The sequence below is a fragment of the Mobula hypostoma genome, chromosome 8, assembly GCF_963921235.1.
Source record: "Mobula hypostoma chromosome 8, sMobHyp1.1, whole genome shotgun sequence".
Lineage (NCBI taxonomy): Eukaryota > Metazoa > Chordata > Chondrichthyes > Myliobatiformes > Myliobatidae > Mobula > Mobula hypostoma.
This window is the reverse complement of record NC_086104.1, coordinates 14,661,377-14,680,849: the sequence shown is the minus strand read 5'-3', so window position 1 is coordinate 14,680,849 and position 19,473 is coordinate 14,661,377. Positions and strand designations below refer to the sequence as shown.

At 41.6% G+C, this 19,473-nt stretch overlaps 1 protein-coding gene across 2 annotated transcripts in view; it reads right to left on the bottom strand.

Moving 5' to 3' along the window:
* tfb2m (transcription factor B2, mitochondrial) overlaps positions 1–19,473 on the bottom strand; it is a 31,181-nt gene extending 11,708 nt beyond the window's left edge. Inside the window, exons 1-8 of one of the 2 annotated variants that reach the window (XM_063055481.1) lie at positions 18,128–19,473; positions 16,059–16,220; positions 9,778–10,210; positions 9,607–9,698; positions 7,016–7,169; positions 5,636–5,784; positions 5,461–5,550; positions 5,214–5,273 (exon numbers count right to left, since the gene is read on the bottom strand). In XM_063055481.1, coding sequence (XP_062911551.1) covers positions 5,214–5,273; positions 5,461–5,550; positions 5,636–5,784; positions 7,016–7,169; positions 9,607–9,698; positions 9,778–10,198 — 966 coding nt within the window. In that variant the 5' untranslated portion in view covers positions 10,199–10,210; positions 16,059–16,220; positions 18,128–19,473. The remainder of the gene's footprint in view (positions 1–5,213; positions 5,274–5,460; positions 5,551–5,635; positions 5,785–7,015; positions 7,170–9,606; positions 9,699–9,777; positions 10,211–16,058; positions 16,221–18,127) is intronic. The other variant, XM_063055480.1, reaches the window with a different exon arrangement.

Below are 19,473 nucleotides of genomic sequence, written 5' to 3'. Positions count from 1 at the left end.
AAGCAGGGAGGGGATGGGCAGGAAAGGTGAAGAAGGAATGGGGAAAGCACAATATTGAATTCTCCAACTTCCAGTAATTCCCTCCTCCTCCCTTCCCCTATCCCAATTTCACTCTGCCCCCTCCCCCAGCTGCCCACTACCTCCCTCATGATTCTGCCTCCTTCTACTATCCATTGTGCTTTCCCCTATTCCTTCTTCACCTTTCCTGCCTATCCCCTCCCTGCTTCCCTTCCCCCACCCCTTTATCTTTCACCTGGAACCTACCAGTCTTCTCCTTCCCACCTTCTTTATAGGGCCTCTGCCCCTTCTCTCTTCAGTCCTGACGAAGGGTTCTGGCCCGAAACGTTGACTGATCATTTCCACGGATGCTGCTAGACCTGTTAGCCTGACGTCAGTGGTTGGGAAGTTGTTGGAATTAATTGTTAGCGATGAGATTACACAGTACCTGGAAGCACATGACAAGATAGGCCAAAGCCAGCATGGTTTCGTGAAAGGAAAATCCTGCCTGACTAACCTGCTGCAATTTTTTGAGGAAATTACAACCAGTGTAGACAAAGGAGATGCAGTGGATGTGGTGTACTTGGATTTTCAGAAGGCCTTTGACAAGGTGCCGCACATGAGGCTGCTTAGCAAGATAAGATCCCACAGAATGACATGGGATTTACAAGCATGGATGGAGCATTGGCTGATCAGCAGAAAACGGAGAGTGGGAATAAAGGGATCCTATTCTGGCTGGCTGCCAGTTACCAGAGAAGTTCCACAGGGGTTGTTGTTGGGATCGCTGCTTTTTATGATGTATGTCAATGATTTGGTCCATGGGATTAATGGATTTGTGGCTAAATTTGCCAATGATAGAAAGATAGGTGGAGGAGCGGGTAGTGTTGAAGAAACAGAGAGCCTGCAGAGAGAATTAGATAGTTTAGGGGAATGGGCAAAGAAGTGGCAAATGAAATACAATGTTGGAAAGTGCATGGTCATGTACTTTGGTGGACGAAATAAACGGGCAGGCTATTACTTAGATGGGGATAGAATTCAAAATGCAGAGATGCAAAGAGACTTGGGTGTCCTTGGGCAGGATACCCTAAAGGTTAACCTCCAGGTTGAGTCAGTGGTGAAGAAGGCAAATGCAATGCTGGCATTCATTTCTAGAGGTATAGAATATAAGAGCAGGGATGTGATGTTGAGGCTCTATAAGGCGCGTGTGAGACCACCCTTGGAGTATTGTGTGCGGTTTTGGGCTCCTTATTTTAGAAAGGATATACTAAGATTGGAGAGGGTTCAGAGAAGATTCACGAGAATGATTCCAGGAATGACAGGGTTACTGTATGAGGAAAGTCTGGCAGCTTTTGGGGTGTATTCCCTGGAGTTCAGGAGAATGGGGGGGGTGGGTCTCATAGAAATATTCCGAATGTTAAAAGGCCCGAACAGGTTAGATATGGCAAAGTTATTTCTCATGGTTGGGGAGTCAAGGGCGAGAGGGTATGACTTCAAGATTTAAGGACGTCCATTTAGAACAGAGATATGGAGAAATTACTTTAGTCAGAGGGTGGTAAATCTGTGGAATTCGTTGCCACGAGCGGCTGTGGAGGCCAAGTCATTGGGTGCATTTATGGCAGAGATAGATAGGTTCTTGATTAGCTAGGGCATCAAAGGGTACGGGGAAATGGCAGGGGAGTGGGGATGACTGGAAGAATTGGATCAGCCCTTGATTGGATAGCAGAGCAGACTCAATGGGCGAAATGGTCTATTTCTGCTCCTATATCTTATGGTCTTATGTGCCACATTTCTGCCATGCATTTCCTTGAAAATATCTGCTCCCAATTTATGTTCCCAAGTTCCTGCCTAAAAGCACCAGATTTCCCCCTACCCCAATTAAATATTTTCCCAAATTTTCTGCTCCTATTGCTCTCCAGCACTATGGTAAAGGAGATAGAGTTGTGATCACTACCTCCAAAATGCTCTCCCACCAAGAGATTTGACACCTGACCAGATTAATTTCCCAATACCAGATCAAGTACAGTCTCTGCTCTAGCTGGCTTATCTGCATATTGCATCAGGAAACCTTCCTGAACACATCTAACGAACTCCACCCCATGTAAACCCCTTGTTCTAAGGAGATACCAGTCATATTAGGCAAGTTGAAAACAACCCTATTATTATTGCAGCATTCCAGCATCTGCCTCATTTGCTCCTCGATATCTCTATAACTATTGGGGGTGGGGGGGGGGCGTCTGTAAAAAATACCCACTGGAATTATTTCTCCCTTCCTGTTTCTGACTTCCACCCACAATGACTCAGTAGACATTTCATGACTTCCTCCTTTTCTGCAGCTGTGATACTATCCCTGATCAGCAGTGCCACTCTCCCCTCCTCTTTTTCCTTCCTCCCTGTCTTTTTTGAAACATATAAAGCCAGGCACATTCAGCAGCTATTCCTGCCCAAGTCATCCAAGTCTTTGTAATGGCCACAACATCATAGTTGCACGTATTGCTCCACACTCTAAGTTTATCTGTCTTGTTCATGATACTTCTTGCATCAAAGTAGATGCACCTCAAACCATCTGGCTGAGTGCTTCTTTACTCTATCATCTACCCATCCTTCCTCATAAACTTCCTACAAGCTGTCATTACTTGTGCGCCAACTGCAACATCTCTGCCTCTTCACTTCCGTTCCCGACCCCTGCAAATCTAGTTTAAACCCTCCCAATAGCATTAGCAAACCTCCCTCCCAGGATATTCGTTCCCCTCGCTTCTGATGGTCAAAGTGAGCATAGATGTCATTCAGCTCATCTGGGAATGAAGTGCTACTGTCACCCATGTCACTTGGCTGCATCTTGTAAGAGGTAATAACATTCAAGCCTGCCACAGCTGTTCAGCATCCTTCAGTGATTCAAGTTTGGTCCCGAAATGCCACTTTGCATGTGAGATGGCTTTCCTGAAATAGTACCTGGACCTCATGTATTTTATTTGGTGTCAGACCTGAATGCCATTGATCTGGCCCTCAGCAGACTGTAGATCTCATGCTTTATCTGGGGCTTCTGGTTGGGAAAGACTCTGAATAATTTTGTGGGGATACATTTGTCTATGGCTGTTTTAATAAAGTCTGTGACAACTGTGGTGTATTCATACAGATCTGCTGATGAGTTCTTGAAAATGACCCAGTCCACTGACTGGAAGCGATCCCGCAGCTGTTCCTCTGCCTCCGGCAACCACCTCTTTGCTATCCTTATCTCTGGAGCCGTGCTCTTTAGCCTCTGCCTGTACGCAGGTAGAAGGACGCCAAGTAATCAGGTTCCTGAAATATAGTCTATGCACGTTTATAGTCTGTGCCTGAGGGTACAGTTTCAAGGTGCTTGGAAGAAGGTACAGAGGAGATGTCAGGGGTAGGTTTTTTTTTTATACACAGAGTGGTGAGTACGTGGAATGGGCTGCTGGTGACGGTGGTGGAGGTGGATACAATAGGGTCTTTTAAGAGACACCCGGATAGGTACATGGAGCTTAGAAAAATAGAGGGCTATGGGTAACCCGAGCTAATTTCTAAAGTAAGTACGTGTTTGGTACAGCATTGTGGCCGAAGGGCCTGTATGTTTCTCTATCCTTCTATGGAACAGTAAGGATTCTTAATTGAAGTTTAGCAGTGGTCTGGTGTGTTGCTGCTGCATGTTATATGTTGATAATTGGGCAGAGATTTCTTCAAACAAGCCTTATTGAAGTACCCCAACTATGATTTGGAAGGCATCAGAGTAGGCTGTTCATTTGCTGATAGCAGCATTCAGTATCTCAAGTGTCTCCAAAATGTCGGTCTTTGGGGATATGCAAACTGTGGTCAGGATCACGGAGGAAAACTCTCTTGGAAAATGGTCGGCACTTAATCATTAAGTGTTCCAGGAGAACAACAATGTGACAAGACTACTGCATCCAACCACCACAAAGAGTTCATTATGAAACACAGAAGACCCCTATCCTTTGCATTCTCTGAATCAGCAGTCCAGTCCTTCCTATGTATAGCGTTCAGGTCTTACCGATGTATCCAGAGTGAGCTATAACTCCATGGAACAGGTAGCAACTCAACATTTGTTAACAAGATGCTGCGTAGAAGATGTTTCATTCCCCTGTGTTTCAATCTAGCTTGTAGTCCTCCCCTCCTCCATCTCTTTTGGCAATGGCAATATACCTTCAGCTGCTTAAAGATGCCATACCTACATGCTTAAGAATAAGTCTGCTAAGTCCTTCAGAAGATTGTGAAATCGGTAATTCTTTAAGATGGTTAACTTATTTCAACTGATTTATTTACAAATTGAAGAATGAAAGTTAACAAGCTAAGAAATGGAAATAAACTGTGCAATCTCCTGTTTGTTCTGCCAAGGCTAAACTAATTTTATAATTAACAGGGATAGTGTCCAAAATGCATACTCAAAAATTTTGTTGGCAAGCAGTATGCAATGCCACCTCTCAACTCTTTAAACTCCACCAATAATAAAGATATATGACAATTATCTTTGTTGCCAAATAAAACAGCCAATGATTTTTTATAAGCTGAAAGCAGTGTGATGTTTCCATAGGAAATGTCTCAAGCCGGCTTGGTGCCAGCTGGATGGTTGTGAGAACACACATGTTGTATAATACATTTTGAAATCCTCGCAGAGCAGACTCGCTGTATACATCAGTATTTGGATGGTAAACAGATAAAATAACAATACTGTTTAGAAATGTTGTTATTTCTCAATTGTATTTTTAAAAGATTAACATTAATAACTTTTGAACAGGTCTTCAAAATGCTTCATTAATTTTAGCATTATACTTTTATTAATAGTAAAACAATGAATAGACATAAATAAGCAAAGCATTAATGCTTCTTTAAAAAAGTTCATGATTACTGTTACTAATTCATTAATCAATGATAACCTCTGGTCAAAGTTACCACAGCATGCGAGAATTTTAAAAAAAAAGTTAAAAGATTATCGCCAATTTGGCACACGCTCTCAAAAAGATTCACCACCTATCGACTAAATATTCCATAAACTGGTCAATGATTGCCAGTCTCTCGGGAGAGGAATACCCCCATTTTTCTGAGATTATGATCCTTGAGGAAAAATGGGCTCAACCTTACACCCACCTTCTTAGGATTCTTCCTAATGATTTTGAATAATGAAGGTACAGATGCAATTGAGATAACTTGCACTTCATAACACACAAGATAAAGTAAAAGCTTACCACGCCTCGTTTCACACTTCCACTGTTTAGAAAATTTGTAGTAAAAGATGAGCAAGGTTCCTGAGAAAGAAATATTTATTTAGAGATCATGTCAAAGAAGTAAACACTTCACTCAATTTCAATCCTGTCTTGTATGGGAAACAAATGAAGATAAAAGCAAAACCAGCATAATGACATCAGAGGAACAAAGTTCATGCAAGTCAAAGTCTGCGTTTTACTACCATAATATTGAAAAACAGAAACTGACCTTATGTAACAGCTTTATTTCACAAGCTATCTGCCACAATGCAGCAAATGCATCGTAGTGTTTCATGTCGCCAGGCTCTGACGTTATCTTCTACAAATGAAAGAATATTCAATTTCAGCAACAGAATATGAAGCACAAGATTTGAGTTAACATTTCAAAGAGATCTCTAACATACCATGTACTGTTTCTCACTAATGAACATGTTCATTTCTATTCTTCCATATTGAAAAATTGAAATCCTTTCAAGCAAAGCATAAGCAAACTTCCAAAGCAGGCTCCGTTCATTTCTTTGTGGAAAGATTCCAATGACTTTAATTGGAATATCTAGGAAAGAAAATAAGGATGTCTTAGATCAGTTGTTGTTTAAAAAAAGAGAATTTATGCATTTGTCTGCAGAAGATCAAAATCTACCTATGCCATCCTGATGTAAATTTCCCAAAGGCAGCAGCACATATATATAACGTACCTGCTTTCATTAATCCAGGCAAAGATTTTAAGAATATGGAGATTTTGGTGTATCTGTCTAAAATACTTAGGCCATAACCAAGTACTTTTTGCATAACTAGTCATTGTGATATAGGGAAGGAAAGTAGTGGAGGTAAATTCAATTGTAGTGAAAAAAAAGGGAGCTGGGTAATTGAAAGGAAAATTTGCAAGGCAGCAGAATGATGTGTGGGGAGAGGGATTAGCTGGATTGCCAGTGTGAGCTAGGCTCCCTAATTCAAACTGTTTTGCAGTTCTGCAAACACTCCACAAGCTTCTGTGAGGATAACTGCAAAACATGACTCACATTCTCTGCCTCCACACGCAGGTCACTTTTTCAGTGTCTGATAGGTTTTATTCTTTTCTCAGTGACTTATTCTTTTTAAGTGCATTTTATTTGATTTTGCTTGTCAAGGGGTACAAATAAAGCAATTCCGTTGAAACAAAAGTCCCCAAGGACCAAAATACAGGGTTACCTGGTTAAGTGGTGAGACATCTGGAAGATGCATGCAGCTTATTAACAAAATACTATTTTTAATTTTCAAATCCAAATCCACTAACTGTTGAGTATTCCTATTATCAGCATGGTACCAAAATATATTAACTCTTTTCCTTAGTCAATCAAGTAATTTTAAGTGCACTTGCTATTCTAGTCTTGAAAAAGCAACAACTGATCCAGAGAAAGCAACTTCTGTGAGGTTGACTGAGAGAATGTGCAAACAAAGACTGCAAACCTTGAGGAATAAAATAGTAGTCAGGGCAGAAGATAACTCTCTGGTTCACCTTTGATAGAATGCCTTTCAGAGAGCAAAAAGAAAGGGGGACGAGCTATAACATAAAATAGTACAACACAGGAACAGGCCTTTCGGCCTATGATGCTATGCCAAACTAAACTATTCGAAAACTTTCACCTTCTATTTCCAATGACCCATTTCTATGAATCAAATTTAAGAGAACAGCTGGAGTTCTGTACAATTCTTTGGAAAACAAATATTGTTTAATCAGATTCAAATGGTCAAAATTATTATTCAACTGATGTAACCGAAACAGAAAGTGATTAACAGGTTGTCACCTGCAGTCCAAGCAACCTCTGATATTCCCAGGTTATTGAAGAGTTTCTCAGAAAACATGGCAGGAGGTTTCATAGTGCCACGGCCTATTGGATCCAGCTTGAAGAAGTCACAGTGCACCACTTCCAACTGTTCATTCACATGTTTTCCTAAAGACTAATTTTAAAAAATGTAATAGGTTAATATATTTTACAAAAGCCCATTTTATAGCAACAATCGATGTTCTCTATTGGTGAAGAAATGTGAAATTATACTTACTTTGACCAAATTAGTTTAATTTTTAAGCAAACTCAGTGATAGGTACATACATTTATCTTCTGATTATGGGGTAGTTTCCTGAAAGCTCTCTTATCCACATTCCTCAATTTTGTATCCCTCAATCATGCCTGCCTTGTCCTGCTCTGCCCCGAGGAGAACAGACCTTCCTTTTCTAGTCTCACCTCATAACTGAAATGCTCTGTCCCAAACAATATGCCAACGAATCTCCTCTGCATCCACTCCAGAACCTTCCTGATAGTCTGGTACCTGGAAATGCATGCAGTACTCAAGCTGAGGTCTGACTGAGGTGTACAAGCTGGAGAATCACCTCGCAACTTCTGTTTACATTGCTCCAACTAATGAAGGCTGGTATCTTACGTACCCTCCTAGAAATACTATCTGTCTATTTTGTCACATTTGAGAATCTATTGACTGTTCCTCAATGATCCCCAAGACCCCTAAATTCATGGTAGGTGCCCTAGCCTCATTGGTGCTCCCAAAATGAATGACTTTGCATTTGCCTCCTTACAACCCCTCACAATTTCTGCTCTGTGACTCTCCCACCATAAAGCTATCTTCCACGCTATCAACAACTCTGCCAATCTATGTGTACTTACTGATCTTGACATTCATGTATATTACAAAAAGCATGGGTCCCAAAATCAAATCAGAGGCCTCCAATCACAAAAAAATGCAAATCTCCACTGTGACCCTTCATCTCCCATTGCCAAGCAAATTTTGGATCTAGTTTGCTAACTCACTCTGCCTCCCAAAAGTCCAAACTTTTGAATCAGTCTCCCAAGTAGACCTTGTTATACATCTTACTAAAGACCATGTAAACTGTATCTACTACTTTTTCTTCACTGATACAGACTATTAACTCTTCAAAAGAATAAAATGAAACTGGTCAGACAGGATCTGCCTTTGACAAAACCATGCTGGATGTCCCTGATTAGTCTCGGCCTTTCCAAGTGATCAGTAATCCTCTGCGACAGAGTGCTTTTTCATTGAGATACAGCGCAGAATAGGCCCTTCGAGCCGCACCGCCCAGCAACCCCCCAATTTAACCCTAGCTTAATCAGAGGACAACTTACAATGACCAATTAACCTCACAACCGGTACGCCTTTGGACTGTGGGAGGAAGCTGGAGCATCCGGAGGAAACCCACGCAGTCACAAGGAGAATGTACAACTCCTTACAGGCAGCGGTGGGAATTAAACCTGGGTTCCGGTACTGTAAAGCGCTGTGCTAACCACTACACTGCCATGCCGCCCAGATAGTCAGACAATATCTTAAATACCACTTTCTCCATGACATTTAAGATTGGGGAATAAATGTTGGCTTTATCAGTGAAATTTACAACCAAACAAATTAATAAGTGAAGAGACAATTTTCCTTTGAAAAGAAATTTGCTTCAACGTATAACAAGGAATAGCACTTCTGACAACAATAGTCCATAAATACTGCATTATAATAGCCACGGGTCTGCCCCAAGGAGAACAGACCTTCCTCTTCTAGTCTCACCTCATAACTGAAACGCTCTGTCCCAAACAATATGCCAATGAATCTCCTCTGCACCCACTCCAGAACCTTCCTGATAGTCTGGATGGTCTGATATTCTATGGTTTTTTCTAAGCCTGGAGTATGGTGAGTAACACTGAGAAACTAGAGCAAAGGACAACATGTTCCTGCTGTGAAAAACAAGACAAATGTAACAGCATGACAACTTCAAAATTACATCATTATTATCCCCAACAATATCTGCATGAAAATGTTGAATCTTCCCTTTTGAAACATCAAACAAATAAAAAACTCCAAGAGTAAAAACTAAGTTGCAGTCTCTGTGATGGATAACTTGGATTTTACATTTGGATTTACCATGGTCCAACTGAATGTAGGGAGGCAATGGACTGGTACAACTATTTTACCCCTGTAGACAATAATCAGCATCATCATTTCAGCCTTTATCTTATCACAGGTTTCAAATACTTCAAGCTCTGTCACAACAGAAAGTGTCAGAGACATGTTTGACACCTTGCATAGTGAGGAAGATTCCACGGGGCTTTTGGGTAAGGGAGGGAAGCAAGGGCACTAATTAATTAAAAAAGAGATGAGACTGAGAGAATATTTTAACAAATGCAGCTGGCTTTAACATCTTACATCCTAGACCAAACTTAACCTTTCATCCTTTTTTGTAAAAGACTGAAGTCAGGACATGGTGCAGTGAGATGGGAGCTCTTTCACTGGACATTTTAAAGTCAATCTGTGTCACACATCTCACTCAAATTATAACGTCCTCAATTTCTTAGCAATAAAAGATGGACTGCAAAAATACCTGTAATGCTGGTATAAAATGTTTATTGCTCTCCAGTGCCACAATCCTCTGCGCTCCACTATTTAGTAATGCACGGGTTAAAACACCAGGCCCTATAGATGCAACAAAACATAAGTAAATCATCATGAGCTGAAGAAATCAAAATACTAAAACAGTTTAGAATGTACGCACCTGGATTGCATTCAAAAATTATCGCATTATTTTCAGAGCCATCATTGCCAATGCATTTCACGATACGATTTGCCAAATCAGGGCTGACAATAAATCTCCTTAACCAATGTCTCTTCTCTGTATTGATTATTATTTTTTGAACTTCCTTGGGATCCATAAAGTCAAACCTGGACAATGGCCTCCACTGATTTTTCCTGAGTACCGAACTAGCAAGTGCTGACAGGCTTCTCTTTGTTCTATCACAATAGGTCGAATATTCTTTAACCTCGTTCAAAGTCTGACGTTCTGGAGCACCATTGCCCAGAAGCCCAGTGTGACACGAAAATAATCTCAATGAATGCTGGACTTGTTGACAGCCACAAGCTCTGCAGGTTGTAGTCTTTAGAATGTAAAACACCGATATGCAGCTTAATGATGCCATAATGCTTTGGATCTGAAAGAAAAAGATATTAAACTCTGAACAGATGAAGTCAAAATCCTGCCAATTATAAATTCTAAAATGATATTACTAATGTAAAGCCAGGATTTTATTCATGATCATGACTGCTCTTCATAGTTGAAAAGTGCTACTTTACACTTAGTCCATTGTATGGACAGCAGCAGCCATTGACTCTAAGTGATCAATGTACATAACCACACTGAATAGGTATACAAACTAAAACACACAAATTGCTGGAGGAACTCAGCAGGTCAGGCAGCATCCATGGAAATGAATAAACAGTGAACATGTTGGGCTGAGACCCTTCTTGGCTCAATACATTGACTGTTTTTTAATTTCTATAGATACTACCTGACCTGTTGAGCTCCCTCAGCATTTTGTGTGTGTTGCTCTGGATTTCCAATATTTGCAGTGCAGACTTTCTCATGTTTAGATATACAAACTTTTGGGGGGGGGGCGGGGTGGGGTTGAGGTGATCAAAGTGATACAGTCATATTAAACAAATAGTCAATAAGGACTACTGACTGATGCTGGGTCTCCACCCAAAACATTGACCATCTCGCTGCCTCCACAGATGCTGCCTGGCCGACTGAGCTTCCCCAGCTGTTTGTTTTCAATCTCACATTCTCCAGTGTCTAGATGTGCTCGATGATTGCTCTTCCACTTTCTGTTAAGGCACCACAAGTCCAAATGGCCTCTGGGTTTCACTGCTATGACCATCCTGCAAGGTAGAGTGGTCGTCAAGGTCCATATGACTCTCAGGTAGCTTTCCGACCACCTGCCCAATCCTTGTGGTTGTCCTTATGGTTTACAGTGCCTTAGGTCTGCTTTCAAGATCAGAGATCAAAATAGAAAAAAACAAGCCACCTAACAATAAAGTTTGAAACCCACTTTATTGTCATTTATCTATATATACTATCAAACGAGACGTTTCTCTGGACCAGGGTGTAAAGCAGTCTTCTTCTTCGGTTGTCCATCAAAATCCGATGACGACGTCCACTTCTTTAATGGTGAGATCTTTGATGACTATACAGTCCTATCCTGGACCCACAAGCTCCATTGCAGGTGGGACATGTATACGTGGTAGTGGTGGGAACCATGGCTGCATTTCTCCTGGCTCTCTTCTGCTGTCTTCTTGTTGCTCTTTCCATCTCCAGAATACAAACTCCATTCCTACATTAAATGAGGAGCAGCTATATTTGCTTTGCTACACGTCGCTCTTCTTTAATAAACTGAGGTTTTCTACTTCAGTTTCCAAAGCAAAGCGATACCAATAGCATTCAGGAAAATTTAATGTTCATTCTGGTCACATTAGACTACACTACACTTCTCTCAAAGGGTGTCCCAACGAGTCACCCCGTTGTCTAGTGAGATTCTAAAATGTACCACCGCTAGACCTTCTCACGTATGAAATTGGTTCAATCTCCAACTTACACCTTCAATAAATATGTATTAGCTTTATACGAATGTCAACATAGATTTGACCAAATTAACAACCACTTCTTCTGTTGTCCATCGAAATCCGATGACGACGTCCACCCCTTTAACGGTGAGGTCTTTGATGACTATACAGTCCTATCCTGGACTCACAAGCTCTATTACAGGTGGGACATGTATATGTGGTAGTGGTGGCAACCATGGCTGCATTTCTCCTGGCTCTCTTCTGCTGTCTTCTTGTTGCTCTTTCCTTTCTTTTTCAATATTTTTATTAATTTCTTACATAAAAGAATACAGAGTACAGTAGGATATATGATATATATTGATTATAATATATTGAAATCACAGATGAAGTGTAATTACCCCATATCCATATAAACTAAATTTAAACAAAATATTGAAAAGAGATTTTATTATACAAAAAATCTAAACCCATTACCAGAAAAAACCCAGCTGTTAGGTTAAAAAAAAGGAAAAAAATCCTTAACATATAGTAAAACATATTATTAGCCAACATCTATAATTAATAGCAAATCAAAGATTTTGAAAATAATTCAAAAAAGGTCCCCACAATGTTAAAAGAATCTTGTCTAAGTTCAGAAATTGAACGGCAGATCATCTCTAAATTTAAGGAAGACGTAACATCAAGTAACCAATGAGTATGAGTAGGTGGAGAGGCATCCTTCCACTTAAGCAACAATGCCCTCCTGGCTATAAGGGAAATAAAGGCCAAAATATGCAGATCATGTGTCTCCAAAACAATATCATTTCCTCCAACAATACCAAATAAGGCAGTCAAAGGATTAGGTTTAAAATTTACTTTAAAAAGCACCGAAAAAGTTTGAAATACTTCCTTCTAATATTTTTCAAGACTTGGACAAGTCCAAAACATATGGAAAAACAAAGCTTCTCCATTATTACATCTCTCAGAAAAGGGAGATATATCTGAATAAAAACGAGACAGCTTATCTTTAGACATATGGGCTTTATGAACCACTTTAAATTGTAGAAAAGAATGACGGGGACATAACGATGAGGTATTAACTAATTTACAAATTTTATTCCAAGTGTCCTCAGAAATTGAAATTTGTAAGTCTTGTTCCCAAAGATTTTTAATTTTATCTAAAGGAATAATTCTCATTCCCAACAACATACTGTGACGATATCCTGAGTTATTCATTATGGACTGTACTTTTAAAAAGACAGAGAGAGCGTGCAGCTGTACAGCACAAACAACTTGTGTGAGAGCGAGAGAGAGCGAGAGCGAGAGCGAGAGCGAGAGAGAGAGAGAGAGAGAGAGAGAGAGAGAGGCGCGAAGACTGCTCAGTTTGTTTGGGATTTCTGCAAGGACACTGCCAGCTTCTGAGTTCCTACAGAGAGAGAAGGGAGGAGCTACTTGATGGACAGCTGGTGTTCAGCGCAGCAGTATTTAAACTAGCGTAATTGATTATTTCACGGGACAGGCAGATACGCTATGGTGTGGTGAAGATACCACTATTCTGTTCAGGTGCCACAAGTGTGGGACTGAGGATCGATTGTGAGGGATCGATCTGTGATTATGAGTGTGTGAAAGAGCGACCCTGTGGAGTCTACCCGTGCGTCTAACCTTTGCCTGGGTTGGTAGACTATCAATTGAAGACGGTGCTCTTAAGTTGGTCAAGTTTGGCTAACTTGGAAGTCTCAGAGGACAACGGGAAGATCGACGGCATCAGCTCACTTGAAAAACTAGACATCTCTCTCTCTCTCTCTCTCACTACTCAACTAAATACCATGAACTGAACTGGTTTCATTTACCCATCATTGTAAGACTGTATCCATTTACCCCTAGGCTTGAAGAAGCTTGGTTTTTATATTTCCACACTTATATATGCATAAACTTTGCTAACCTGTTTGATTTATCTGATTTTAATATTACTATATTGTGTAGTTACTAATAAATGAGCATTAATTAACAGCAATACCAGACTCCAAGGTGTTTTCCATTTCTGTTGGTTCTTTAACCCGTTACGGGGTATGTAACAATACCATAAGTATTAGATATAGATGTATTACGGAAAGGTTTCAAATTAAAAATAATATCAAGTAAATTTTTATCTGGACTTTTAGGAAATGTATGTACTTGAGAACACAAAAAGTCTCTAAATTTGTAAATATTGAAAAAAGTGAGTTCTCGGTAGGCTATACTTAACTGACAGTTGTTCAAATGAAGAGAGACTATCTCCAACAAACAAATCATGAAAACCTTTAATACCCAATCTATTCCACTCTTTAAAAACTACATCAGACATAGAAGGTTTAAAAAATATTAGAAAAAATAGGACTGGAAAGTGAAAAACTCAAAATATTTTCTAAATTGTACCCAAATCCTCAAAGTATGTTTAACTTCAAAATTATCAGTTAAATTACTTAAAGATAAAGGAATTGAGGATCCAAGAAGAGAAATGATAGAAAATGTATTAACAGAGTTAGCTTCTAAAGAAACCCAGACCGGACAGTATAGTTGTTCTTTCTATCTCAAGAATACGAACCCAGTCCCTATACAGCTGTCGCCAAGTACTAGGGTCAGCAGTAACATCCTCCAGGTCCAGGTAAAGCACAGTAGTACACATAACAAACACATAACACACAATAACTTCGGAAAGTAAGAATTAAATCTACAAATGAATTACACCATAAGTAAACAAAGTAAAGTGCATAAACCTCTGTACTCAACTGACCCCTTCATTCTATATGCCATTATGTTAAAAACATTAATTGAACAACATTTATGCCTTCTAGACCGTCAAATATCTCTTAACTCCAATAAAGTACGTGTATGTCGGTAGGAGAAAGAAAGTTAATGTTTCAAAGGTTCAAAGCACATTTATTACCAAAGAATGTATAAATTATACACCTTGCTTTTTGGTTACTCTTTCAGGTTTGAGTTCCTATAATGGATCTTTAACCAGAAACCAGAAATCCTTTTTCTTTCTATAAATGTTACATTTCCAGCGTTTGATTTTCACTTGTAAAGTGTAGTTACAATGCTGGTCCTGAAGAAGGGTCTCGGCCAGAAACGTTGACTGTTTACTCTTTTCCATAGATGCTGCCTGGCCTGCTGTGTTCCTCCAGCACTTTGTGTGTGTTGCTTACAATGCTTGAATTGTCCCAATCGATCTGCATACATCACGTTCCCACGACACTTTACAACGGGATATCAATAGGATGCAAAACTGGGCTGAGAAGTTATAGATGGAGTTCAACCCAGATAAGCATGAGGTGGTTCATTTTGGTAGGTCAAATATGATGGCAGAATATAGTATTAATGGTAAGGCTCTTGGCAGTGTGGAGAATCAGAGGGATCTTGGGGTCCGAGTCCATAGGAGACTCAAAGCTGCTGCGCAGGTTGACTCTGTGGTTAAGAAGGCATATGGTTTATTGGCCTTCATCAACCGCGGGATTAAGTTCAAGACCTGAGATGTAATGTTGCAGCTATATAGGGCCCTGGTCAGACCCCACTTGCAGTTCTGTGCTCAGTTCTGGAAGGATGTGGAAGCCATAGAAAGGGTGCACAGGATATTTACAAGGATGTTGTCTGGATTGGGGAGCATGCCTTATGAGAATAGGTTGAGTGAACTTGGCCTTTTCTCCTTGGAGCGACGGAGGATGAGAGGTGACCTGATAGAGGTGTATAAGACGATGAGAGGCATTGATCGTGTGGATAGTCAGAGGCTTTTTCTCAGGGCTGAAATGGTTGCCACAAGAGGACACAGGTTTAAGGTGCTGGGGAGTAGGTACAGAGGAGATGTCAGGGGTAAGGTTTTTTTTTAACGCAGAAAGTGTTGAGTGCGTGGAATGAGCTGCCGGCAATGGTGGTGGAGGTGGATACGATAGGGTCTTTCAAGAGACCTTTGGATAGGTACATGGAGCTTAGAAAAATAGAGGGCTATGTGTAAGCCTCGTAATTTCTAAGGTAGGGACATGTTCGGCACAACTTTGAGGTGTACAGGTTTCCCCCGCCATCTGAAGGTACAGCCTTCCTATGAAACAGTTCGTAGGCCGAAATGTCGTAAAGCAAAGAAGCAATTACCATTTATTTATATGGGAAAATTTTGTGAGCATTTACAGACCCAAAAATAACCTGCCAAATCATGCCAAATAACACATAAAACCGAAAATAACAGTAACATATAGTAAAAGCAGGAATGATATGATAAATACACAGCCTATATAAAGTAGAAATACTTTTCCACAATCATTACTGAACTGTTCTCCATAGTGAAAATCTCATGCAAGCGCTGTTGGCAAGAACACTCTCTCCAGTAACCTTTAAGCTATGAAGCTGCCAAATCATACCAAATCACACGTAAAAATACACAGCCTATTTAAAGTAGAAATAATGTATGTACAGTGTAGTATCACTTACAGGAATTGGGAAGATAGCTTGCCGAGCACACTGATGATGGTGTGTTAGACTGAGTCGTCACAGGTTGGGTGGTGCAGTGGCCCCCACCCTCTGGGCCACCAACCGATACCGATCCGTGAAGCACGCAGCGGTCCAGCTGTAGCCAGAAGGCATCCAGCACATCTTTAAGAAAAAAGCCAAAATAAACATGCTAATTAATTAGGTGCCGCCCAGCACGTAATTGTCGGCCCAGATCAGTGCCGATTTCCGATTGCGTCGTCTCTGATCTGGGCCAACAACTACGTGTTGGCAGCACATAATTAATTAGAATGTTTATTTCGGCTTTTTTCTTAAAGATGTGCTGTGTGCCTGCCAGCTACTGCTGCATTTTCTGCGAACCGGTATCTGTCCGCGGCCTGAGGGTTGGGGTGGTGGGACAATGGGGTGTCATCTCATCATCTTCTGTTTCCATTAGAGCAAGCAGCTCATCTTCTTCTATCTCTGCCCGCCTCCATGTTGAAGGTCGAGGTTCATCGTCTGCTGTGGCTGATGTTGAAGGCTTGCTTGACTGCTGAGCCTCACGCACTTTTCCATCACACAGTTCTTTAATAAGGACTCAAACCATCCTGCAAATATCTCCTAAACCGATGTACCCTTTCAAAATTAAAGTCGTACTTTATCATTACTCATTCGGTTTCGATTGTTATCCTTTTTTCTTCCAATTGCATCAGCTCTTCATCTGTCAGTTCTTGGTGATGGGATGTCAAAACCTCTTCAACATCATGTTCGTCAGCTTCCACAAGCCAAACTCACTTTGTCCTTACTTCGTTCACCACAATCAAAACGCTTAATTATGTCTAGTTTTACCGTAAGTGTAACACCCTTATGAGCTGTTTCAGGCTTTTCCGATACCTTAGAATTCATCTTGCAAATGACTGCTCACAGGCATGTGTTTAAGCAATGCCGGCGAGAATGCAGTTCCAAATCTACGAATCAGGGCGCGCTCTGCCTTTTATCGAGCGCTGTATTTTTTTTCGTAACAGTGAAAACACCTTCTGAAAGCGAAAAGAGGGTACAAATGTAGGTCTTTCGTAACAGTGAGGTTTCGTAAAGCGAACGTTCAAAAAGCGGGGGACACCTGTACAAGATGATGAGAGGCATTGATCGTGTGGATATTCAGAGGTTTTTTCCTCAGGGCTGAAATGGCTAACATGAAAAGGCACAGTTTTCAGGTGCTTGGAAGCAGGTACAGCGGGGATGTCAGGGGTAAGTTTTTTTTAAAACGTAGAGTGTGCTGAGTGCGTGGAATAGGCTGCCGGCAATGGTGGTGGAGGAGGTGGATACAATTGGGTCTTTTAGGAGGCTCCTGGATAGGTACATGGAGCTTAGGAAACTAGAGGGCTATGGATAACATAAGGTAATTTCTAAAGTAAGTACATATTCGGCACAGCATTGTGGGCCGAAGGGCCTGGATTGCGCTGTAGGCTTTCTATGCTTCAAAAACAAAAAATGTAGAATTTCTAGGTGGTTATCCAATGACTCAGAAACAAAATTAAAAGTAGAGCCCCGAAGAGATCAACAGTCTGCTGGAGGAACTCAACAAGTCGAGCAGGATCTGTGGGAGGAAATGAATTGTCCGCATCCCCAAGTCGAACCCCCCCACATGTAAGACAGGGGTTCGAGTCTTCGACTTCAGACGTGAAATCTCTCTTTTCTGATGAAGATCTCAACCCAAAGCGTTGGCCACTCATTTCCCTCCACAGATCCGGCAGATGCTGCCTGACCCGTTAGGCTCCTCCGGCGCTTTTCGCATTGCTCTCCCTGTTGACCTGATGGTAGTTTAGCTGGAAACTAAGAGTTGACTTTGTTGTTTAATCTGAAAGCGAGAACACTTTGTTGTTTACCATGTGCGTTACCGGGTTTGAGCAACACCACGTTGTGAAACCATCACCGCACAACGTGCGTACAAAGCCAACGGGCTGCCGTTACGCAACATCACACCTAATGACCACCCCGACTCTGAGATTCCTGAATCACAGCCAGACGAGGGACGGAGGTAAAGGGTAACGGCGGACGATCATTGCTCTAACCTGACACGAACCGAATTCCCCGGACCGGCGTCACGCCGCGAACGCCACTCACTCCACACAGCCGCCGGTCGCCGTTCGCCACAGTGACATTGACCCCGACGTCAGCTGGTGCGCACGTCGGGCGACTGCGCGCTGACGTCACGCGCCAGCCCGAGCCCGACGTCTCGAGCCAGTTGACACCATCCAGTTCGCACAGCGGAGGTTAAGAATCCGAGCAGATAAAAGTGGTCTATTCACTCGTGTTCTGACAAAGAACGGGTGTCACCCACGGTCCCAGACTGAGCTGCCTGCTCCTTTAATTCCCTCCGAGGAGCGCTCGGGAATACTGAAGGGCGAAGGCCGGCGCGCATGCTCAGAGAGTGGTGTCTGTGTGGGAGGACAAAGTGCGTAACTGGAGGCCGGGGACACGAAGTGGTGGGATGGAAGGGCAAGTGTGGGCTGAACGGTAGTTTGAGCAGCATCTGTTGAGGGAGAACCGAAACTACATGAATTGCCTAACTTTAGCACCCATCAAGAATTTATTACTGATGAGAACAATATAATGATGGAGAAGTCATACAATAACCTATCCCTAATGTCAGCAGGAAGAAGGAATTGGTTGTTGACTTCAGAAGGAGTAGTGGACCGCACGACCCCATTTACATCGGTGGTGCGCAAGTGGAACAGGTCAAAAGCTTTAAGTTCCTCGGGGTCACTATCACAAATGACCTGACTTGGTCCAACCAAGCAGAGTCCACTGCCAAGAAGGCCCAGCAGCGCCTTTACTTCCTGAGGAAGCTAAGGAAGTTTGGCCTGTCCCCGAAAACCCTCACTAATTTTTATAGATGCACCGTAGAAAGCATTGTTCTTGGGTGCATCACAACCTGGTATGGAAGTTGTCCTGTCCAAGACTGGAAGAAGCTGCAGAAGATTGTGAACACAGCCCAGCACATCACACAAACCAATCTTCCATCCTTGGACTCACTTTACATTGCACGCTGTCGGAGCAGTGCTGCCAGGATAATCAAGGACACGACCCACCCAGCCAACACACTTTTCGTCCCTCTTCCCTCCGGGAGAAGGCTCAGGAACTTGAAGACCTGTACGGCCAGATTTGGGAACAGCTTCTTTCCAACTGTGATAAGACTGCTGAAGGGATCCTGATCCGGATCTGGGCCGTACCCTCCAAATATCCGGACCTGCCTCTTGGTTTTTTTTTGCACTACCTCACCTTTTCTATTTTCTATTTATGATTTATAATTTAAATTTTTAATATTTACTATCAATTTGTACTCCAGGGAGCATGAAGAGCAGAATCAAATATCGCTGTGATGATTGTATGCTCTAGTATCAATTGTTTGGCGTCA